Genomic DNA, 25441 nt, shown 5'->3' on the forward strand with positions numbered 1-25441 from the left:
GACACACACTTGACTCCAGAGCATGTATGCAATCTTAGCTGCAGCAGACATGTAAAGCAGGCAGGACAGCCCTAGTCAGCACCAAGCATCCAACTGACATCAAGAAAGCAGAAACTCCACACATCTTCCATCACCAGCCCTCTCTCCTAGAAATTATGTTAAATATGTTAACTAATTATATAGTTAAGTGCGCGTGCACCGACCATGCGTGCAGCCTGTTGCTCCTGTTTGTTTTCTTAGTTTTCTAAACTTTTTTGCTTTATTGTTTACAATACCATGTGTATTTTTATGACTGAAATTTTGAAGCTGTGCTCTCTCTAAACATATTGGTCAAGAGAGTTCTGGTCTCTTTCTTCGCTTTGGAATTGCTACCCTCACTGGGACACAGCACCGATGTGTAGCGACTTCATGGTGGCATTGATTACTCCAGAGATCAGCTGATCGCGCTAAGACCGGCCGGCTTGTCAGCCAAAACATCAGAGATCCCTGCTGAAATCTGGAGGAAAACACACAGAGGTTTATGGAGAAGAGGAGATATAAGCTGTGTCTCCCCTCTCTCATCATGGGGAACGTGAGGTCGCTGGCAAATAAGGCGGGTGAGCTAACAGCACTCACCAGGAGTCTGAGGGCGTACCAGGAGTGTAATCTGATGTGTTTTATGGAGACATGGTTGCACCAGGACATACCCGACGACAACGTCTCCATCAGTGGCTTTCAGACTGTTTGGGCTGACATGGATTGCACCGAGAGCAGAAAGCGGAAAGGAGGGGGGCTTGCCTTTGTAGTCAACAACTGATGGCGTAATCCTGGTCATATATCCATCAAGGAACATATCTGTTGCCCAGACATTGAACTGTTGGCTGTTGGGCTTAGGCCATATTATTTGCCCAGGGAGTTTTCACATTCCATTATCGTAGCTGTTTACACCCCCCCCCCGCCAACCCGACATAGGCATGTGACGTCTGCAAACTCACCACCCAAGTGCATTCATCGCTATCTCAGGTGACTTCAGCCATGTCACCATGGCAACAACACTGCCCAACTTCACTCAGTATGTGAGCTGTCCTACAAGAGAGGAGAGAGCCCTGGACTTGCTGTATGCTTACGCCAAGGATGCATACAGCTTCTCTCCCCCTCTGGGTAGGTCAGACTACAACCTTGTGCACCTCAAGGACTACAAGGACAGTGAGGAGATGGTCAGAGGAGACGTACGAGACACTGCTGGGCTGTTTTGAGGTGACAGACTGGCAGGCACTCTGTGAGCCACATGGGGAGGACATTGATGGGCATCACGGACTATATCACTTTCTGTGTGGACTCCACTGTCCCAGCCAGGACTGTCCATTGTTATCCAAATAACAAGCCGTCAGTAACAAAGGACATCAAAGTCATCCTCAATGAGAAGAAGAGGGCTTTCAGAGCTGGTAACAGGGAGGAGGTGAGAATGATACAGAGGGAACTGAAGGTGAAAATCAAGGAGGCTAAGGAGAAATACAGGAGGAAGCTGGAGTGGAAACTCCAGCAGAACAACTTAAGAGAGGTCTGGAGTGGAATGAGGACCATCACTGGCTTCAGAACAACCAACAACAGAGGAGTTGAAGGCACCGTTGACAGGGCCAATGATCTGAATTGGTTTTTTAATAGATTTGACACTGCAGGCCTGGCTCATCCCCAAAGCCTGTGCCCCCCAGCTGTGTGGAGTTATTCACCATGTCTTCAACATGAGCCTAAGTCTCCAGAGGGTCCCCACGCTGTGGAAGTTTCAGTTTAACTTTATTGTCCCAAATGGGAAACTTGTTTTACAGTCAGGGCAGACCATATAAGGACATAAGGACAACACAAAACACAAAATGCAAACACGATACACACGGCTGTAAAAATAAAAAATAAAAACAACAATAGAACCATCCTATAAAGTGCAAATTAAATGTGCCTATTTGTCATAATTTAAAAGTGTTATTGCACGGGAAATGAAGGAGTTTCTACTCGTATTGCACTTAGCCCGGGGCACTCTAAAACTGCGACCTGAGGGAAGGGACTCAATTTCCCTGTGAAGAGGATGACCTGTGTTTGCCAATATCGCCCTGGCTTTACAAAGGACTTACCTGTCATAAATCACAGCTAGTTGGGTCTGTGGCATGCCCATCACCTTACCCGCTGCCTTCACTATGCTGTTTGCGTTGTTTTTGTCCCTGGTGTTCAGGTTGGTGAACCAGGCGATTAGGGAAAAGGTAAGAACAGATTCAATAAAAGACTTGTAAAACAAAGACATCATTTTCCTCTCAACATTGAAAGAATTCAACTTTCTCAGAAAGTACAACCGGTGCTGTCCCTTCTTGCAGACCATATCAGAATTTAGATTAAATTTTGGGTCATTATCAATGACTGTCCCTAAATATTTGTACTGTTCTACGATTTCAATACTACTTCCTTTGATGGAGGTTTGTACAGGACTTTCCTCCTGAAATCAATAGCCATGTCTTTGCCAAGTATTTAACTGGAGGAAGGCCTCATCACACCAATTGACAAATTCGTTCACCACTGGCCCATGCTCAGATTCATCATTTTGGAGCAGGCTAATGATGACTGTGTAATCCGCGAATTTTAGTATGTGCCTGTCCTTGTGCTGACTTCTACAGTCATTGGTGTAGAGAATATAAAGCAGAGGGGACAGGACACAACCCTGAGGAGAGCCAGTGGAGGATGAGCGCTGTTCTGACAGGAAACCATTTACTCTCACCCTCTGAGACCTACATGTTAAAAAATCAAAATCCAGGCCACAAAGTTTACATCAAGACTAAAATAATTGAGCAGTTTCCTTGCTAAGACATGTGGCTGGATAGTGTTAAATGCTGATGAGAAATCCATAAACAGGAGTCTGGCATGGGTACCAGGACCCTCAAGGTGTTTATACAAGAGGTTGAGCAAAGTAATTTGCGCATCCTCCACTCCCATCCTGGATCTATAGGCGAACTGCATGGGGTCGAATGCCTCCCCCACCCTTTGCAACAGTTCTCTCTTAATCAGCCTTTCAAATGACTTCATAACCAGTGACGTTAATGCCACCGGTCTGAAGTCATTTAACTCCCTAGGGGTCCTAGTTTTTGCCACCGGTACCACAATGGACTCTTTCCATAACTTTGGAACTTTACACTGATCTAGAGACATCCAGAATATGTGACAGAACACTTCGCAGAGCTGTTCTGCACAACACCTAAGCAGCCTCCCTGTAATACAGTCCGGCCCAGGGCTCTTGTTAGTCTTAATTTTCTGAAATACTGCTTTTACATCCTTAGCTACAAACATTTGGGTTGGTTCAGTGAGTGGGGCAGACATTTTGCCGATTTCCTTGAGATCATCTGTAAAGTCATGGGTGTCAAATCTTAAATAAAAAGAATTTAGAGCTTCAGCTAAGTCTCTCTTACTGTCATAACCTGTGAGCCTAAATGAGTTTTGATCATTTTTTTGTTGGCCTGTCATTTTTCTCATTCCATCCCATGCTGCTTTCAAATTATTGCTACTTAGATCTTCCTCCAGCTTATTTTTGTAATTTAATTTCGCCCTCATTATTTCAGCTCTGACCTCTCTCCTGGACTCTCTTTTCACTATTTCATCCCCGTTTAAGAAGGCCCTATGCTTTTTATTCAACGCCTCTTTCAGGGATTTAGTAACCCATGGCTTGTTATTTGGGTACTCTCTAACATATCTTTTGGGAATAACAGTATCCTCGCAAAATGTGATATAACTGCATACAGTGTCAGTAAGTTCATCAATATCTTGGGTAGAGTCCATAAACACAGACCAATCGGTACAGTCCAAGCATCCTTGTAATTTAGTGACAGCGTTTTCGCTCCAGACCTTGACCTCTCTGGACTTCACCTTGACCCTCTTGAGTGTTGGCCTGTATACAGGTATGAGGTGAATCAGAGGAACCAAACGGGGGCATAGGAGAAGCCTTATATGCTCCTTTAATAGAGCCATAACATAAGTCCAGAGTCTTATTTTTCCTGGTTGGACAGATGACATACTGATGAAGATTCAGAGATTTATGAAGTTTGCAATTATTAAAATCTCCCATTAACAAACAGGGTGCATCAGGAGACTGACAGACTGGAGTTTTTGGATCACTCTCTCAATAGTATGAGCAGCATTTTGGGTGTTCGCTTTAGGATGTATGTACACCACTGTCAGAAATAAGTGGGGAAACTCCCTGGGGATATAAAAAGGACGGACAGACACAGATAACAGTTCAATGTCAGCTCTCCCCGGTGTCTCTCCACCCACCAGATATAGCGCCACCTTCTCACAGATCCGCCACGTCGCTGTCGAAAGCACTGTGTCAGGATTCAACATGTCGAACCACCACACCCAGTGTTCTGTTGTTGGCTGTAAATACGAGCACAAATTGCTCCATTGGCTCCCGGCCACAGAGGACAGAAGAGCGGTGTCAATTGAATTTTTTAAGGCAATGTCCCCACTACAGTTGGCAAAAACCTGTTGGTGTGTGCTAACCACTTTGAGGCAGACTATTTCTCTAACCTCGGTCAGTACGAGGCAGGATTAGCCGGGAGATTTTCTCTCACTTCCAATTTTGCGTGGAATACGTGCAGAGGAGGGACATGTAAGTATACAAATAATTAGCTGTGTGTTTCTGATGTAGATGAGCGCGAACTCTTGCATGTTGTAGTGTGTGTGTTTTGCCATTGAGAATGATGTAAGGCTAACCCTAGCTTCGAGACTACGACTTCAGCCATCAAATGTTAGCTCACTGCTACTGAAGCTTTTGGTACATCACATCGCGTTTCTGATCTTGCACATGATTTAATACATGTTCCAGGGAGATGCCAGCATTCACAAATATAAAGCTGTGTTCATTAACCTGTGCTAACATTAACCACTAGCTTCCAGTTAGCAATCAGCACGGTCTCCATATGCAAACCCAGCGAACTGGTCGGTCAAGCGATACATACACAGACACTCCGCAGGGTCTGAGCTTCGGGTATTTGAGAAAATAATGCATTTGGAAATGTTTTCAAAACTGGAATATGTTAGAAAAGCCCAGGGCAAAACGAGTGTATGGTTGAGACGGCTACATCCCAGCATAATTCACACTTCAAGCGTTTTTTTCTCTGGAGTTTATTTATGAGTGATCCTTTTTTACGCTGCATGCAGCTGTTGGCATAGCTATACATGTAAGATAAAGTTGATGTCACATCTCTCTTTTTATATAGGCCAATGCATCATTACAGTTACCTGCTGTTGATCAAGTGTAGCAGGGAGGCAAGAATCTTTTCCTGAAAGCTATTTCCAGCAAACAGCTTTAGAAACATGTTTTATGGAAATCATAGACCTAACTTATTGAAAAAGCTTCATAATATGTCACCCTTAAGGAGCACCTGTAACAAAAACAATTTCCCCTCAGGGATCAATAAAGTATTTTTGATTCTGATTCTAATTTCCAACAGCAGTGATATAGACAAGGTAACTAAGAGCCAAACAGTGGAATTTTCCTGACTGGCTAAGTCAGGAGTTTTAATCCAATTAAACATGTGTACAGAAAGCATAAAAAGACAAGCAAGAAATGGGAATGTCAGTAAAGATCTGTCAGAGCTTGAGCAAAGATTACTAACATCTGTGACCTCACATAGTCAGTAAATCATTTCCTGAAGGAAATACATGTGTAATAAGAAATACTATCAGTATTAATGTGGCTGTAATAGATATGTCATAGATCCAATGGGACACTAGCATTAGGCTTAAAGCATTACTTTATATAACTAATACTTGTAATGATCTTATTCACAGTCTATCAGTGTTCAATACTGAGCATTACAAATTTTTAAAACAGTTTGTGCTGTATACAGTACTGAGTAGTGTGAAATTTCAATTGAGTTGCATTAATTATGGTGAGAGATAAAACAATATAAATACAGTGTGGGTAGATCCATGGACTTTAATATATGTAACTCAAAAACTGTAACTTTTATTATAACAAGCTTTTGTCCACTTGATCAGTGTGTGTCTCTACTTTTTAAATTTTACATTTTCATTTCATTTACATCAACAAAGAATAAATAAATAAATATTATATATATATATATATATATATATATATATATATATATATATATATATATATATATATATATATATATATATAGAGAGAGAGAGAGAGAGAGAGAGAGAGAGAGAGAGAGAGAGAGAGAATTTGAAACATCATTTGTCTCCAGCTTTAAACAACATTAAAGCTGGAGAACTGCATTCCAAAACTAAAACTTGTCTTAAACAGTCCATCCATCCTTTTTCTATACCGGACTATACCTTTTCGGATTGCGGGGGGGGCTGGAGCCTATCCCAGCTGTCAACGGGCGAGAGGCGGGGTACGCCCTGGACCGGTCACCAGTCCATCGCAGGGCAACATATAGAGACAGACAACCATTCACGCTCACACCTATGGGCAACTTTAGAGTCACCAATTAACCTAATGTGCATGCTTTTGGTCTGTGGGAGGAAGCTGGAGTGCCCGCAGAGAACCCACGCAAGCACGGTAAGAACATGCAAACTTCGCACAGAAAGGCCCTGCCTGACCTGGAGATCGAACCGACGACCTTCTTGCTGTGAGGCACGCGTACTACTTGCTGCGTCACTGTGCCGTGTCTTAAACAGTCTTCAGGGATTATTAAACATGGAAGTGTGTGCAATTTTTTAACCTTGATTGATTCAGTCTGATCTGCTGGCCACTGAGCAGCTCCATTGGAGCGGGTGGGATTTGGGTCCTTGTTGCTTGCTTGATAATGAGGGAGGGCCAAGTGCTCCCTTTTCACTTTCCTCACCGACAGATATATCCTGCCAATGCAGGGAACTGACCAGACAACCTTCCGGTCACGCGGTCAGTTGCACAAAAACACAGGAAATTGCATATTTACACAGCTACATATTAACAGTATATGTAGCGCTAGCAGTTTTCAAGCAAAAACAGTATACACAAGACAATATGATAATTATATTCAAGTTTATGTTAACTGGGTGAATTGCTTTCTGTTCTCTAAAATTGTGGGACTACAGTAGATATGGTATAAAAAGTGCTGATGAGGACGTAAACGCCCTCAGAATAAAGCTGAGAGTCAGCACTTTATCATCATTATTTTTTTTGGACAGCCAGTGTGCTGCAGTACAGAGTGTCCACAGGATCACAACCATTCCACACCATGGAAGTATATTAAGCTTTAAACTTCATTGCTGAATATTCTCCAGTTGATCCAGAACACTGCAGCACATGTTCTGACAAAAATAAGAAAGAGAGATCATATTTCTCCAATATTAGCCACTCTGCACTGGCTCCCTGTAAAGTTTAGAATAAAAATTAATTAATTAAAATTCTCCTCCTCAGTTACAAAGCCATAAATGGCCAGGCACCTTCTTATCTTAAAGAGCTCATAGTACCTTATTACCCCACTCGAACACTGCATCCCCAGAATGCAGGTCTACTTATGGTTCCTAAAGTCTCCAAAAGCAAAACAGGAGCCAGAGCATTTAGCTATTGTAGTATAATTTTTTCTAACAGATATGTGAAGAACATGTGAATAATTAAGTACAACACTGTAACTAATGGTAGACAATAGTAGCAGCTCTGTGGAGCTTGATATGATAGTAGAAATTGATTGCTTGATTGCTTGAGTAAAGAAGGAGCACATAAAAGGTCAAGACGATATGGTGCAAAGATAAGCAGAGAGGTTGCTGTGCAGCAATGATGATGTGCAGCAGTGACACTGTGCAGCTAACATTACGAGGGCAGGGCACCGGTATCATGAATCTTTGGGGCTTTCGCCCGTCTTCGCCGGTTCTGACTAGTTTCAGACCAGGATGGTTGTGACCTGATATAACCCTACGTGTCCTTACATAACCTTACTGTATTTAATCTATGTTTGATGTTTGTTATAATCATAAAAGAACTGAACGGTCTTATAATCATAACTATGATTTACTGTGCTTTAACGAATGATGGTTTGGGATGATTTAATATACTTTGCTATATTTTAATACGTTCTCTATGTGATATGTTCTTATGCTTGCATGCAATTATGATGATAAACTGTAATTTGATGTTGTTTTTAAAAAACAGAGCCCATGACAAGTCAAAACTAATGGTGTAAAATTAGAGGAATAGAGAGGAGAAGAGAGGAGACAGCAGCCAAAAAGTACCTAATGGTGTAAAAAAATAGAAGAGCCTAGAAAAAAAAAAAGATGCCCCAAGGGCGGGGAATACCTTGAGCAGAACTGTATAAAAGACGGAGCACTGACCATTGTAATTAGAGACTTCTTCAGATTTACACCCTGTGTGTTTCTGGATATCTCTCCCTTTGTTGTCGCGGCAATAAGGTGTTTGCTTCTCGGACTCTGACTCCTGCAGATCCTTTTTGAGCACTTATCTCAGACAGCTGAATCCGACTATTTCTGGCCTGTTGTGGATCATTCATTTGGCCTTTACATTCCACTTATGGTTAGGGCTGGCTCAGGCTTGTCCTGGACCAGCCCCTGGTTATGCTGCTATAGGATTAGACTGTCGGGGGACCTCCAAAGATACACCGAGCTCCTCTGTCCTTCTCTCCCTCTCCATCTGCATGCTTTCATGTCCTACCACAGCGTTACTGACTTAGCTCCTTCCCCAGAGTCTCTGTGCTTTGTCGTCTTGCAGGTTCCCGTGGACAGTGGCTGAAAATAGATTGTGGATTACAACTACATCTCCTGCCATGGCCCTGCCTGACATCCACTGCAACTGCTACTGCTGTTATTACATCCACTGTCACTGTTACTGTGTTACATGTGTCTGTCTATCTCTCTGTCTGTCTCACTCTCTCTTGCTCTCTCTCTCACCCAACTGGTCGAGGCAGATGGCCACCCACCCAGAGCCTGGTTCTGCCTGAGGTTTCTGCCTGTTCAAAGGAAATTTTTCTTTGCCGCTGTCACCAAGTGCTTGCTCATGAGGGAATTGTTGGGTCTCTTTAGATAAAAGAGCTTGGCTTGTGATTTGGCGCTATACAAATAAATTGAATTGAATTGACAGCATAATGACACAAAGTCGATACTAACCGTGGTGTAGTGATTCTCGCTACAGCTGCCATGCAATGTCTGGACGCAGGGCACCTCAGGATTCTTGTCCATGTCCACAGAGTAGATGATCACAGCAACCAGTGACAGCACAGTGGACACTATGCTCACAATCAAACACACCTGCAGCTGAGAAAGAAAAAAAAAACACACGTAACACTGAATCTTTTAGAGGAGCCAATGGTATACTGTAAAACTGTAGCTGTGACATGCCTGGACTTGCCCCCCTAAATGTTTTTTGTCTACCGCCAAATCTCTGTTGAGTACTTGCAAGTTGAAGTTCACTGATTCCAGACAGGTAATACAGCTCTGCTTATAGGTGATATATGCCTGCAATATAAAACTTAAGGCTGTAATTCAATTTATGGAAACGATTACAAAACACAAACAAATTATTCAATGATATAACTAAAATGCTTCAAAGATCACCAAACTTCCTTATTTGATAAAAAAAAAAATCTTTCTCTCCCCAACAACCCCATAGTTTGTAGTGTATGATGACTGCTGCCTACTTGTACTTAGCAGTTGCTACTGCTTAAAAACATTGTCAGTTTTTGTTTCATGTAACAAAGGGACATTGTTTTACTTTGACTTTGAAAGTCATCTCCAAACATACAAAAATATATCTTTTATGTGTTGGAATTAAATGTTTCTCCTGTCGAGGGGCAGTAATATTATAAAAGAGGGGAACACCGGAAAGTATGAAATAAATGGACCTTGTAACTGAGGAAAAGAGTGGGTTTATATACAACCAAGCATATACACAGACTATCTAGCTGCATGTTTCGGTATGAGTTGCCTGTAGACTCACAATCTTCATGGTGCAGTGTTTGTCCAAGATGACAGCGACCACTCCTGCTGCAATAAACTGAAAGGACACACACCAAGGAGACAGGAAGACAGGAAGACAGGAAGGAAGGAAGGAAGGAAGGAAGGAAGGAAGGAAGGAAGGAAGGAAGGAAGGAAGGAAGGAAGGAAGTTAGTTCACAGGAACACTACATTACATCACAATATTAAGATCCCTCTGTTCAGCTCACCAAAGCCTTTAAAAGTTGTGTGATGATCTTTTTCTTTTAAGAGTACACATGAAATCAGTAGATTTCAAAATGTAACTACGTGAAAAAGCAGAATAAGACTCACTCACACTCAGACGCACACAAATACGCACACACATACACATACACATACACATACACATACACACACAGACTCACCATCAGGCCACTCCACCAAGGAACTCCCAGGCTGACCACCTCAGTGAGCTCAGTGAAGTGCAGAGGAATGGAGTAGGACATGACCATCAGCCCCAGCATCACCTGGCTCACCTGGCACGTAGGCACACACACACACACACACACACACACACACACACACACACACACACACGAACATACCCATAGTTCATTACTTGTAACCAACTTTGTGACATCATTTTTTTTTTTAAATAATTTTTTTTACATGCAGTTGAGCTAGTTATTGGGCTCTATTTTCGACTCCACCGCTGGTGCAAAGTCAGGTCCGCTGCGCCGATGGGGCGTGGCGGCGCAGACTTTGGTATTTTCGTGCGCTGCGCCGTTAGCGCATCTCCTCCTCCTTCTCATTTCAGTCCCACCCAGTGGCGCAACTTGGAAATAGGGAGGGGAGAAGGCATGGAGTGGGTTTGGCACAGCTGAGTCAAATCTTCACCAATCACAGCAGCGCTTCACCTCACCTTTAAGAACGCCGCTGGTGGCTCATGGCAAGTTTCCAGGAGACTGACGTCACTCATATCTCCTGACATCCGTTTGTATTAGTTTGCACACCCGTTTGTATATACTGTTTATTTTTTCTCAGTATATATATATTACTGTTCTATATTTTGTGGTATATTTTGTTTATATATATATTCTCAATATAAATATTTTGTTTTTATATTTGCTTTTTTTTATATATATATAGTTCTCTCTCTTTTCTTTCTTTTCTAATTTTATTCTAATTCTATTGTTGTAAGGAGCACTGCAACAAAAACAATTTCCCCTCAGAGATAAATAAAGGATTTCTCATTCTGATTCTGATGTCTAAATATGAGGTCCTTAGATGGTAAATCCTCAGCCTCCTCCTCATCCTCCTCAAAGCAATGATGTACTCCATCTCTGTAAATAACATTAAGCATTACAATGATAACTTTTGTATTTGGAATGAAATGACGTGGGTAATAGCGGACAACGAACCCTTACCCACTTACGTTTTTCCCATGTGTCTGTCTCTCTCTGTCTCTCAAGTACTCTGAGATAGATGCAGCATATATGCTCTGTAGGATGCCACGGCTGTTTCTGGTTGGCACAGCGACGTTAACCGATTAGTTCGCATCCCTGTTTCACCTGTGCACATTTGGTCAGGGTGAGTGACCATTACGCATGCCTAACGCGCTTGTATGTGTTGACTCAGATAGTTGCATTGAATCGTGGCTGTTGCTAATTATTGATCGCAGTGTGCGTTCGATGACTGACCGAGCACTGCTGAAAACACCGTTAAAACCACGCTGCCGTCTTGTTGACAGTGTGATATATGGCGTCATCAACCACGTTTTCAGTGGATAGCCGTTATCACCTAGCAGCCACCCATCCAGAGGGGTGTCCCCCTGAAAAACTGTAGGGATGGTGGCATATACGTTTGTCACCAGGCAATTTGAGTCACAGATCAACAGACATCCCTGTTTCAGCTGTGTACATTCAGTCAGGGTGAGTGACCATTACGCGTGCTGAACGTGCTTTCGATGTGGTCAGATGAGATACTGATCAAAATATAAATTTAGGTCTGACTGTATGAGCTGACTCAGATAGTTGCATTGAACTGCGGCTGTTGCTAATAATTGATCGCAGTGAAATGCCAGACACTGTGGAAACCTAACTGTGTTGGCGCTGGCGCAAGTGGATTTTTGCTGGCAGCGCGGGTGCAGACGCGCCCATAGACTTAATTTTAAATTGTATATTATCTGCACCTGTTGTGCATTATGTTCCTTAGTTTCACCTGCCCTTACTGCCCGCTGGATTTTGTATCTCGGAGAGAGCTTAAAATGTTGAATAAAAACACTAAGGGCTCTAAAGTATTTTCGAGCGGCGCAGGCAGGCGCACGGCGCATTTGGTATTTTGGTAAACCGAGGTGTACAGAAGTGCGCCAGGATGGGCGTTGCGGCGCAGTAGGGGGGAGGTGTCGGCATAATGTGCCAGCGCATTGGAATTTTCGACCATTTTGGTCTGCACCGGCGGTGTAAAAGTGCGCTGAAAGCTCGCCACCTCAGACCTGGTCAACTCTGTGCGCCAGGGGCACAAGTGGATTTTCGGAAACCGGCGGAGTCGTGCGCTCACGTCACCAATACCTCACAGTCAGGTTTCCACAGTGTCTGGCATTTCACTGCGATCAATTATTAGCAACAGCTAATATCTGAGTCAGCACATACAGTCAGGCCTAAATTTATATATTTTGATCCGTATCTCATCTGACCACATCGAAAGCGCGTTCGGCAAGCGTAATGGTCACTCAACCTGACTGAATGTACACAGGTGAAACAAGAATGTCTGGTGATCTGTGACTCAAATTGCCTGGTGACAAACGTGTATGCCACTTTCCCCGGGTCGGCACATGACTCGTTCATCCGGCGAATTCTAGCATCCCTACAGTCTTTCAGGGGGACACCTCTCTGGATGTGTGGCTGCTAGGTGATAACGGCTATCCACTGAAAACGTAATGACGCCATATATCACACAAGACGGCAGCGTGGTTTTAACGGTGTTTTCAGCAGTGCTCGGTCAGTCATCGAACGCACACTGCGATCAATAATTAGCAACAGCGACGATTCAATGCAACTGTCTGAGTCAGCACATACAGTCAGACCTATATTTATATATTTTGATCAGCATATCATCTGACGACATCGCAGGCGCGTTCGGCACGCGTAATGGTCACTTACCCTGACCGAGTGTACACAGGTAAAACAGGAATGAGAACTAATCGGTTAACGTCGCTGTGCCAACCAGAAACAGCCGTGGCATCCTACAGAGCATATATACTGCATCTATCTCAGAGCACTCGAGAGCCAGAGAGAGACAGACACATGAAAAAACCTAAGTGATGATCGTTGTCCGCTATTACCCACGTCATTTCATTCCAAATACAAATGTTATCATTGTAATGCTTAACGTTATCTACAAAGATGGAGTACATCATTGCTTTGATGATGATGATGATGATGATGATGATGATGATAATGATGATGATGATGATGAGGATTTACCATCCAAGGACCTCATACTTAGACATCAGAATCAGAATCGAAATCCTTTATTTATCCCCGAAGGAAAATTGTTTTTGTTGCAGTGCTCCTTACAAGAATAGAATTAGAAAAAATTAGAAAAGAAAGAAAATAGAGAGAACTATATACATAAAAAGCAAGTATAAAAACAATATATATATATATATATATATATATATATATATATATATATATATATATATATATATATATATATATATATATATATATATATATATATATATATATATATATATATATATATACACATACAACAAAATATACCACAAAATATAGAACATCATATAAAACAATATATATATACTGAGGAAAAATGAACAGTATATACAAACGGGTGTGCAAAGTAATACAAACGGATGTCAGGAGACATGAGTGACGTCAGTCTCTTGGAAACTTGCCATGAGCTGCCAGCGGTGTTCTTAAAGGTGAGGCGAGGAGCTGCTGTGATTGGTGAAGATTTGACTCGGCTGTGCCAAACCCACTCCACGCCTTCTCCCCTCCCTCTTTCCGAGTTGCGCCGCTGGGTGGGACTGAAATGAGAAGGAGGTGGAGATGCGCCGGTGGCGCAGCTCATGAAAATACCAAAGTCTGCGCTGCCACGCCCCATCGGCGCAGCAGACCTGACTTTGCGCCGCGCCTGCGCCGCGCCAGCGGCGGAGTCGAAAATAGAGCCCTCTGAGTGCGCCTTGATACCAGCTCAAACACTTGTGGAATTCTCAGACCGGAAACTTGAACTCCTCAATGACTTTCGTAAAGACATTACAGAACTACATCAAGCTCCTGGTGATAATTTAACTTCAGGCATAGCTTGCCATTGACAGAGCTGTTTCAAGCAGAATTGGGGTCACTAAAAGGAACTGTGGTTGAAATGGAACAGACCCTATCAACATGTAATGAGGATATTGTCAGAATTCCAAGCAAGATTGCTAATCTCACATCTAAAATCACCAAACTGGAAAATAAATTGTGGGGGTCCCCGAGGAAGTGGGCAATAACTCCAGCATGACTAGGAGCCTCTGATGGACAGATGCCACAGGAACCTTCAGCCTAATCCGAGAGCCAGTGATTGGCCTATTGTAACCCTACTGGGCTACAACTCTGACTCCATCAATTTTCTGTGCCGGGCATGAGAAAACAAAAGATTAACATCAGGGACACAACAATCTCCATCTTCTCCCTGCATTCAACAAGATCAGACGTCAATTCCCAAGAATGGAGGGAGTAAGATATGCACTAATCCACCCGGTTTGCCTGAGCATATTTTACAGTGGTGATAAGAAGTATTCTTGTCACCTGCAGAAGTAATTTCAAAACTTTGTCAAGAAAAAATACTAAAACATTCTACACTGCATATGTTTATGTCAGGTACACCTTCCTAGATTTTCATATATTTGTTTTCTTTGACTCTTTTTCATGACACATGAGCTGTATTGTTTATTTATAGAAGACACATTTAAGGATTATCATGGCTTTTAGTATCTATGGATCAACCAGGTTTTCCATTCAGATTTTAATTGTAAGGCCAGAGGTGTTGCAGTTTAAATTGAAAATAAAGTAACTGGAATACAGGGATTGGACTGTATGAGAAGGGCCAAGGTTGTTTCCATCTGCTGAGAAGACTGAGGCCCTGTTGAGAATGCAAGTTCCTGTTAGGAACATTTTATGTGCCTAGCTTGATGTCTTTAAAATTGTTCTTTTTGAAGTTTCAATGACCCGACTTTGTATTTTTCTCAGTAACATAGCTATTGTGTTTATTTTGTGGGGCATAATGGACAAGGAGCTGCTTCGCCAACTGGACATTCCACGAGTTCCCCTGTCTTGACCCGTGTCCACCAATGCTCTTGGTCTGCACATGCAAACACATTTTCAGCAAACTCCCCACTGTGGCTGAGGTGTGGCATACACCTAAAGTGCAAACAACATCAACAGGAAAAGAGTACCAAAAAAAGGAAACAGGCATACATATAGGAGACCATAGGGACAGGATAATGAAAAAAAATGATGAATGTGAAATTGAAAATGTAATTCCAAGAAACCATTAGAATTTTCCATTTATGAATGTGTTATTTGGGTCAAAATTAAAATGAAAAATCAATAATTTGCATTTTCATTTTCACATAAGTGGGTGATCAATTATCATATTAAAATCAAAATGGAAAAGCTGTTTGACATGCCATTTTCTAATACTCAAACTGCCCTAAAGTGGACAATATTCAAAGGCAAATGCAATAAGGGAAACAGTGCTATGTTAACCCTAACCCTAAACCATGCGTCATGAAGACGAAAGCCCAGGGTTCTCAAGTCTCTTTGGGCGTGAGACACACGTATTTCAAATACTAATAATAGAAATTCTATATAAATAATATTATAAATATTAAATTTAATTAATTATCAATTACCGGGATAGCGCCCACCATGTTGCGCCACTATTTTTTTTTTTATAACAGGTAGAGGATTTAGCGATGTGTTGGTTGCGAATTTATGTGTCTGTCTTATGTATTTATTAGATCAGCCCCCCCTCGTCACCGCTATCGCCAAAGTCTCACTCTTTCGGTTGTCACTGAAGTCCATGCTTTGTCGATCCACCCAAGGACTTGCTGGAAAGTTGCATGGCGCATCCTCCCTGTTGCCGTGACGCTGTGCTCTCCATCCACCATCCACTCCTCCCACAGGCAAGGATGCCTTAAAGCTACGGTTCAGAGAGATGTCGAGGGGCTGGAGTACTTTGGTTAAGCCTCCAGGGATAATGGCAGTTATGGAGTTGCGAGCTTTTATTCTATTTTTGAATTGTGGCGTCACAAACTGTCCATCACAAGCAGCGTTTTGTGTGTTTTAAAGAAGCCATCAGGAGGCTTAGTGTAGCACTTTGTAAGCCAAAGGTTCATCATTTCTTGATTCATCCACCCTTTCTCATTCACGGGCACGAGAACTTTGGAGGGGAGGGATTCGTGTTTTGGCATGGTTTTCCGTTTGAAAATGACCATCGGTGGCAGTCATTTAAATTAATCTCCTTGGCAACTGCCTCACGTAACTGCACCGTTGACAAGCCTCTTCCGGCAGCACGTTGTTCAAGCACCCATCTGTGGACTCGTTTCTCCAGCTCTGGCCATCATGCTTTAAGCCCGCGATTAGCTTTCTTTGTTTTTTTTTCTTTGCAGTAAGAGAAACCTCTGCTTTTTGCCAGTACCTCATAAGTTTCTCACTCACTCCAAACTTTCGTTCTGCTGCATGATTACTGTTTTTGGCTGCATATTTTACTACCTGCAGTTTGTAACCTGTAGTATAGGATGTTCTTTTTGAGGACATTTTGTTTGTGTTCAGTCTTTCTCAGTTGTCTTTTATTTCAGGTAATTTGTGGTGCAGGAGTGGTACAGGTGCAGCATATAGTTGTCACAAGCCTAGAGCGCCCTCAAGCAGCTGTAGACGGTAATCCATAAACTGTGACCTCACCTGACTATAAATTGCGGGACCAGCCAAACTATGAAAAAAAGTGCGACTTATAGTCTACGGTACACACAAACATTCCAAACAAACATTTTATTTCCAAGAAAACTCCATAGGGCACCTTTAGGATGTAAAGTCAATAAAATTTATATAGCTCAGTATCATAAATCAAATTTCTTCTCGGGGGCCTTTACAATCTGTGCAGTATATGACACCCTCTGTCTTTAGACCCTTAAGGTGTACAGTGTAACATGGAGCTAGGCTAGCAGTTCCCCCTCCTTCCAGTGTTTGTGCTAAGCTAGGGCTGAAGTGTGTCTTTCATCTTGTGCCTTTCATCAATCTACCCAAAACATCCACTCTTCATCTCTACAGCTCTGTGTGGTTTCTGTTTCTGTAATGTAACTACACTTGCATAGAGAGAGATGAATTCTGGACTTACCCCCAGGCATTTGGGCTCTCCCCTCTGAATGGCAGTGCGCAGAGCCTGCTGTCTGTCATTCAGTTTGACAGCATTCACATCCTCTAGAACCTGCACCGTCAGATCCCTGGAGACTGCCACCGCCATTACTTAGAGAGGACAGCCGAGCTAAATTTCCAAACTGCAAGATTATGTTATAGATCAGTTCATATGTACACATCTGCTGTCATAATTACACGAAAAACATGTTAGAAGGATCATTATTTAGCATTAGTTTATTCTCTGTAACAGAAAATGAGCAAAGCAATGCGTGCTTTTAAGAATTTTCCTGCAGAAGGCAGCATAGACTTGCCAGTACTAAATACAAAGCATCATTATCAGTGTTATGAGATCTGCAGACACAGCTAACAGCAGCTTAAAAAAAAACAAAAACAAACAAACAAAAAAAAACATAATAGGCTGTACCGTTAGTAGTAACACGTTTGTGTTGTGTATTGTATTGCTGCTTTTGGCTGCTTCTCATAAAAGCAAAGGACCAATTCACCAATTCATTTTCTGTTTTTGCTGGCAAAGTGTTGCTGTACCCACCTTCTGATATCTAGGCTAAAGGTTCATTTTCCGAATCTTATGTTCCCAGTGGGTGGTGTTACACATGTAAAACATTGTAATTGTATTGAAAATCCAGTTTTAGCAGTGGTGTGATCCAGTAGCACAACACATTATTGTACAACAATCACGTCAAATACAGTTGGAGGAAGCAACAGTGTGATAGTGAGGATGTCTGAGTTGAACACAGTTATTTTTGGGTCCGACGCTATTTCCCACCTAGACTTAAATCCAGTCGGAAGACATCACTATTACTGCTACTGTGGTCTTGCAGGGATGAGTGTTGCGATCAGTCAGATCAAAACATCGTTTACGTTTACGCAAAAGTTACGCACAAATTAATTACAATATTGCGTAAGCGTGTCGCTTGTTTGACTTGAGCTATTGAAGCCCATAGTGTTTTTGTATATATATATATATATATATATATATATATATTATAGACATTAAGCACAATCTAAACAAAAAGGCCTCACTCTGACCACTTTGACGGTAACAGGATACGTTTGTTGTCAAGACATTAGAAAGCGTGTCTGATTCCTACCTTTTTCTCTCGAAAGACAGAATGATAAATGTATCCTCCTTTATAAGCTTGGGCTTCTTTCGACCACTCCTGATTATTAATACGCCTTCCTGACATCTACTTTTTGCAGGCGATTGTATATGTGGATGCGCTCATGGGGGGGCTCCTCTGTCTTTGAATGTGATCCAGTGGAGCTCCTCCTTCATTTCCTTTAGTTTCAGTTCCAGAAATCATTAGGTTCTCGGCATTTCTCACTGTTAAAAGTTCGTCTGAAGGCAAGATTGTTTTCTCGGCGTAACATACAGCACGAGAATCATCTAAAGACAACTCAAGCTTCTCTGGACTTGCAAACCTTTTGTCGAGGTAAGTAATCCACTTCTCGATATGACATTATTTTGTTATTTAAATATTGATAAGGTAAAACAGAAAACAATCAGTGGTCCTACGAGAAAGACACTGACGCTATTCTATTGTTTTGACGGAATGGACTTGAAGTGCCAAATTTCACCTTTAATTGTAGCGGGTTTACATGAACATTAGATGAGAAGATATAAAAATATTACACTTTAAATTGTGCCACAATTTAGGTGATAAAATGTAATAAACTTAAGTTGTCATATTAAATTTTTGGTGTCAGATATTGTATCCAGAAGACACTGAGTACCTTCACTGGTGAAGCTTTGCCAGGCCTGTGCTGCAGCCAGGTTCACTTCTTGCTTGTTTCTGGGATTTTCTGCCTTAGTTGTGTTGTATTATTGATTATGGTTGTGTTTGCCTCCAGTAGCAACTTAAATTTGATTTCAAAAGTTGCACCACGCACCAACCTGATTAAATCACAACCTGATTAAATTAAACAACTTCTCTATGCACCCTGTCTGCCTTCTGTCTGTGCTGTCTGTCTTTCTGTACCCAAAACTCAGCTGGCCTATACCTGTATGCCCTGTGTCTATAGCCTGTCTGCAATTTTATGTACCCTCTCTGTACCTTAATGCACAATGCCTATGCCTGGAGCCTTTCTCTACCAGTACAGAAAAAAGTAGAACTTTATTTCTCACAAATTCTGCTGCTTTGTGAGGCAAAGAGTTTTCCTTGTCTATCTCCCATTACCTTGTATGTATACTCTCACTTTATAGGGAAAACATGATACATATCTTTGCTGGACATGGGGACCCACTTCCCATGTAAATCCAAAAGCAAATTGACTTATCAAAACGTGCACATTGATAACAGCATGGTAACTGAAAATTTGAAAATGCATTAAATTAACCAAAACATGGAAAAATTAGTGCATAAAGAAAGATAGGTTACTTTGTTTCTATAGACAAAATTTTCCCCTCGCTGACCCCCATCCCATCCCCACTTCTTTCTTATTCTTCCTGCCTTCCTCCTCCTGTCACCACATCTGCTTCTCATCCTGCAGCATTCCTGACTTTCCTAAGAGGATTCTAACATGTGGTTTTGATGAACTACACACACACACACACACACACACACACACACACACACACACACACACACACACACACACACACACACACACACACACACACACACTCTCTCTCTCTCTCTCTCTCTCTCTCTCTCTGTTCCCTTTTCTCTCTTTCACTACCTCATTTTGTTCCCTGTTTCTCAATCCCTTCTTCCCTGTGCAAACAGATAAGCTGCACACAGCAAAACACACATGAGTGCACTGGCACAAATACACCTCACATTCTACTTAGCTTTATTGGTTCCCCACTGTCTTTTGCCCTCTCCAGTTGTGTGTCTCATGATCATGTGGTCTGTCTCTGTTGTTCTTTGGGTCCATTCAAGTAGGGTTTTTTTTAGACAGTCTGCTCCTCTTTCTCTCTGATTGAGGTTTGCAGTTTTCAAACATTATTGTCTAATGATAACATTTCTCCTTTTGTCTCACAGTCAAAATAAGTTAACTAAACCATTTTCTAACATGCATATTTTAATGTATGGACAATCAGATGGAACATATAACCTTGACCTACTTAATGTAGGCTTTAGGTAAACATTTTGACAGGCGTTCAATACGGTTATAGTGCCTACATTACATAGGGTAATCAGTACAGACCACCACTCAGAAGATAATGCTATCAAATCCATGCCACTATGTCTGATTACTATGCAACATTATCCAACACACTCTTAATCATGGCGGTGTAGTTAAGACATCAGTGCTATAGCCACTCTCTTGTGCATACCTTATGCCAAATCAATGTAACATGATGTAAATGATATAAAGAATGCTAAAAGAATTCCAGCTGAGGTAATGGCAGCTACTTTCCTCAACAGTGCCCTAACATCAGAACAAAACATTGAAATAGAGTCCTGGGTCTATGGGCTTGTTGACCCCTTTTTCACTGGAGGTGTAACATTTACTCTTTATCATTGTTATTAATGAGGAATACTCAGAAGATTTCTTTAGATATTTTAGATCCCCCTTATAATAAGTTTTTTGTGGCTGCTGTTTTACTAAGTAATTATGATGTAATTACCCTATTATTATTTAATATGGGTTCAGTAGTATTTACAGTGTAATTTATTTCCAGGTCCCTCCTAAAAGCAAATTTGTTACCCAATCATTTATATCCATTCGTCATCCCTCTTCCCTTCTACCTACTGGTAAGTACTCAGTAGCTACTTCATTGATACCGCATTTGTGAAAAATATTTACTCTGTATCTCTGTTTATATAACGTAGACTATACACTATTTACCCTGCACATGTGCATTGTAGTACTCTAACTAGGCCTCTCCATCCTCTGCTGCTATCTTGCCACACTACTACAGGAGTTTGTACACACAATCTCTCAGTGTCTGATTTCACAGTCAACCTTCCACTTTCAGCAGATGAATGTGAAAACAGCCTTCTAGTGTCAGATTCTGCACAGTAAAGCTCAGACATTCAACTGTATGAACAAGAAGAAAAAACATATTTTTGAGTGGAAGGTGACTTTAAGATTGATCAAAATCTAGAGAGGTATTAGGTTGGTTTGATTATAACACCAATGGGTTAGTGGGAACCCCCTCTTCACTTCAGATACATTCTACTGTTATTTACGACTTAAGTTTCCTGTTTTGCAGCAACATGTCCTCTCAGAGGGTGCCAGCAGTTGAAACCAGGTTACATCAACTGTCCACCAGGTTTGACCCTGAAACAGCTGCGGTGAGATCAGGACAACAATTTGAATTCTAAGTATAACTTCCAATAAATTATTATTTAGTGAAGTGTAATTCCAAATCTCTGTGTTTGTGTAGGTGGTGACCATTCTGTTGGGGCTGTTCCAGGTGCTGCTGTCTGTCCTGCTCGCTTATGCTGATGAAACTCTGCCAAAACTCTTCATACTGCCACTTGTTTCAGGAATTTTAGTATGTATCCTCTTGATTCCTATTTTTACTATTAAAACAGAATAGTAAAAGCCTGACTGATGCTTTTATAATGAAAACTGGTCAAAAGGTGCTGAGCTCTTGCAGATTGTCTACATTTGCATAAGACAACTTTTCATTCATAATTCATCATCAGTAAAGAATAAGACATCCAAATATACCCAAAATTTGGGTGCTATCTAACCCCAGTGTACCCATAAGAGCTCTTAAATGTAAGGGAAACAGCTTTACACATTCTTCGATCTTGATCTGGCAGACCTTTGTCACTCAATCCTCCAACTGAGCAGACTGATAAGAAACAACCTGTAACTGTCAGCTCAGCCCCTTTTATACAGAATTTAACCTCAATCTTTTTGAATTACAGTGTGGCCTTATGCAAGATCTGAAAATGTGTTATATAATGATACAAGTGTAATGTGGAAAGCAATTACATTGTGTATTGTGGTTATGATAGATATGACCCATAATTTTTCTTTTCTTTTCTTAAGTTTATTTAAAGAGGACAGCGCACATCAATCATACATTACTGTAAATGTGCCAGTGTTAGCCAAAGGCTAGTTTCCAACTGTAGTCCTCCGGCATGGTGTTAAGAGCCACTGAGGCATACAAGGGTCATAATACATAATAAAAGCAAAACAAAACAGAAAACAAGTACATAGGAGAGATAGAATTTGAGGACAAAATACAACATATCAAGGTACTGAGAGAGAGACAATCAATACAAAACTACCGGTACAGATACAACAGACAATAATCCTTGACTTAAAAATAAGGGAACCTATTTGACTATACTTGGAATATAGTCTGAAAGAAAGGGTTATTGGTGGCTGTAATCATACTAAAACAATATCACAATGGAAGATACAAAGAGTGGAATGATTACAACCACCACTAACACCTCCTCATCCCCATCCTCATCTTCAACCGCTTATCAGGGGTCGGGTCACGGCACCAATAACACTTTCAGTGTAAATATGTACATGTCACTGTTTTATTAGTGCAACATTGACTTGCAACAAAAAATAAATAAGTAAAAATATAGTGACAATTGATCTTGAACAAATGAAGTTATTTGAACCTGCAAAATGATCACATTGTGAAATACAAGGTTCTCGACTTCATGTCACGTGCTCTGACAACAGCAGCGTCTCTCATTCAAGTCCAAAACTGTTTGTGTGTTTCAGATTGTGGCAGGAGGATCATTCACCATGGCCAGTAAGAGGAACCCCAGCAAACTACTGGTACATTCACATAACAAGCTAATCTAAATGCTCATGGGAGATTTTACTCCAAACATATCTCAAACACCATAGAACTGTTCGATCGGTTCAGCAACCGAAAACTGTAGTCTTAAAGGTTTTTAATGTCACAGATCCTGGAAGTCAGACAATACATTCCGGAAAAAAATGTTAACGCAAGTGTTACACTGTATAATCTGCATGCAAACTAATAGTATTACAGCCATATGATAATCCTCAGTCAACCCCAAGGCTTAAATGAACTTCACAGTGATGGATCTTGACTGCTGCCCTCCACAGCTTCGAGGTTGTGCCTGCAGTAATATGGTTGGCCTGCTGGGGGCAATGCTTGCATTCTTCCTCTACTGTTACAGCCTCAGCATTGCACGCAATGAGCTGTGTGTGCCCATTCCTCATGACTATGATGGCTACAGACGTTCATATTATGGGTGTCCCGGGGAAGCATTGGCGGTCAGTGCATTGTTTTCATCAAACTTTTTTTAAGTGAAGTCAAAAAAAGAACAGAATTGAGAGGTGAGATTAATGGTGCTGGTTAGGAAGGATGGAGATATGGGAAACATGGAATAATTGTGATGATGATGATGATGATGATGATGATGATGATGATGATGATGATGATGATGATGATAAGGAGAAATAAATGCATAATAGAATAAAGACTGCAGCACCATCAGATTTCTGGCATAACAGACAAGGAAAAGTGAACAATCCTGTCTCATGAGAAGATTCAGTGTATCTTAATGAATTGTAGCTTATTGTAGAAGACTGTAGCTGCAGCTTTATCACTTCAATCAGTGTAAGTGTATGATGTGTTTTCTTCTCCTGCAGGCCTATTGCTGGAGTGTGACACTGCTGCTGCTGCTCTATGACAGTGGTGCCGTCGTCTTGCACTGCCTCCTGTCTATCTCTGCCTTCAAAGCACTCAAAACGGAATAATACACACACACAGATTCTATGACATGGCTGTGAGTTTATAGTCAATAAATAATGTGATGAAATATTGTAACCACAAATAAAAAGAAGATAAATTGATTCATTTAATTGATAAATGAATTTAACCACCAGTTTAACAACCAACCACCAAACTTTGAAAAATGGCATAAGTTAGAAAATACACGGGCTGCACGGTGGCGCAGCAGGTAGTGCGCGTGCCTCACAGCAAGGAGGTTGCCGGTTCGATCCCCGGGTCAGGCGGGGCCTTTCTGTGTGAAGTTTGCATGTTCTTCCCGTGCATGCGTGGGTTCTCTCCGGGTACTCCGGCTTCCTCCCACAGACCAAAAACATGCTCATTAGGTTAATTGATGACTCTAAATTGTCCGTAGGTGTGAGTGTGAGTGTGAATGTTTGTCTGTCTTTGCATGTGGCCCTGCAATCGGCTGGCGACCGGTTCAGGGTGTACCCCGCCTCTCGCCCATTGTAGCTGGGATAGGCTCCAGCCCCCCGCAACCCCGAAAGGGATAGGCGGTATAGATAATGGATGGATGGATAGAAAATACACAATAATGTTCTTTTCATATCATTACCAATATGCGAGCTGAACTGATAGTTGGTATATTGTCCAATATCAGCTTGCTGCAGATATCTGTCAGTACAGAATGTGAAAGTAAGTTTGATGTAATTTAGAAGCCGAATTTGTCCACCAAGATGGATGAGCACTGGTGTTGATTTGTACACTGTAAAATGTCCCAATCAGTATGGGTCTCAATAAAACAGTTTTTATTGTTTCATTTTGATAATTTGTTTAAGTTATGTTTTGATGTTTTGATCTTTTTTGTAAAAAAAAAGAAAAAAAAGTAAGTAACTTATTTTACTGCTGCCTTTGTGACTTAACAATGCTATGAGGTCAAAAGAAGTGGTAAGACTGATGTTTCATGTCTCCACCATGTTAAAGATGTAATGATATGACCAGAATTATAGTTTAAAGTGCTTAAACATTAAGTAAAATTATCAACAGAACAATAAAAGGTCAGATGTTATGTTAAAAAAAAAGTCTGTGTTTTATTGTAGAGATATCGTCCAAAGTTAGCATGCTAACCTGCTAGCTGCAGCCGATCCTGTCCCATATTACCTGTTTGTACTTAAGAGGAAGTAGTCTGATGGTATTACCCCCTGTGGTTTTAGCTCGGAGATGTCTGCGAGTGGTGAATTTGGCTCACAGCTCTCTTCACTTTTTGAATCAAATAAATAAAATAAACTCAGGAAAGGTAAAGAAAGGAAATATTCTTGGACCTATTTTCTTCAATAAAAAGAAAAATACAGTTACGCTTTTGTACTGGAGCAAACAGACCATAACGCTGAAACTCAGACATGGAGGCAGGGATATGTGAAAAAGGGTAAATGTTTAATAAATGGTTCAAAACTTTGCAAAAGTCTAG

General features: G+C 41.3%; 2 protein-coding genes across 4 annotated transcripts in view; one reads left to right on the forward strand and one right to left on the reverse strand.

Annotated features, from left to right (window-relative positions):
- The window catches only part of tmem176 (transmembrane protein 176), a 36785-nt gene extending 18197 nt beyond the window's left edge, over positions 1-18588 (reverse strand). Inside the window, exons 1-5 of one of the 2 annotated variants that reach the window (XM_070984787.1) lie at positions 18434-18588; positions 17305-17464; positions 10323-10433; positions 9920-9976; positions 9091-9237 (exon numbers count right to left, since the gene is read on the reverse strand). In XM_070984787.1, coding sequence (XP_070840888.1) covers positions 9091-9237; positions 9920-9976; positions 10323-10433; positions 17305-17430 — 441 coding nt within the window. In that variant the 5' untranslated portion in view covers positions 17431-17464; positions 18434-18588. Of the gene's footprint in view, positions 1-9090; positions 9238-9919; positions 9977-10322; positions 10434-17304; positions 17465-18433 lie in introns of those variants that run through there. The other variant, XM_070984794.1, reaches the window with a different exon arrangement.
- Positions 18589-18681: 93 nt separating this feature from the next.
- Positions 18682-24795, forward strand: LOC139345449 (uncharacterized). 2 transcript variants are annotated; one of them, XM_070984034.1, is made up of 6 exons: positions 18682-18775; positions 21505-21586; positions 21679-21789; positions 22992-23048; positions 23346-23516; positions 23895-24795. In XM_070984034.1, the coding sequence occupies exons 2-6, from the start codon at positions 21509-21511 to the stop codon at positions 24000-24002; spliced, it is 525 nt and encodes a 174-aa protein (XP_070840135.1). In that variant the 5' UTR covers positions 18682-18775; positions 21505-21508; the 3' UTR covers positions 24003-24795. The 2 variants fall into 2 exon arrangements, with proteins under 2 accessions (XP_070840135.1, XP_070840144.1); XM_070984043.1 differs by lacking the exon at positions 18682-18775 and adding an exon at positions 20971-21043.
- The last annotated feature ends 646 nt before the right edge of the window (positions 24796-25441 follow it).

The sequence above is a fragment of the Chaetodon trifascialis genome, chromosome 2 (genome assembly GCF_039877785.1).
Source record: "Chaetodon trifascialis isolate fChaTrf1 chromosome 2, fChaTrf1.hap1, whole genome shotgun sequence".
Lineage (NCBI taxonomy): Eukaryota > Metazoa > Chordata > Actinopteri > Chaetodontiformes > Chaetodontidae > Chaetodon > Chaetodon trifascialis.

Coding starts and splice junctions, on each gene's coding strand:
- LOC139345449 (XM_070984034.1), top strand. CDS start 21,509: ATGTCCTCTCAGAGGGTGCCAGCAGTTGAAACCAGGTTACATCAACTG. Junction 21,587..21,678: donor TTGACCCTGAAACAGCTGCG/GTGAGATCAGGA, acceptor GTGTTTGTGTAG/GTGGTGACCATTCTGTTGGG. Junction 23,517..23,894: donor GTCCCGGGGAAGCATTGGCG/GTCAGTGCATTG, acceptor CTTCTCCTGCAG/GCCTATTGCTGGAGTGTGAC.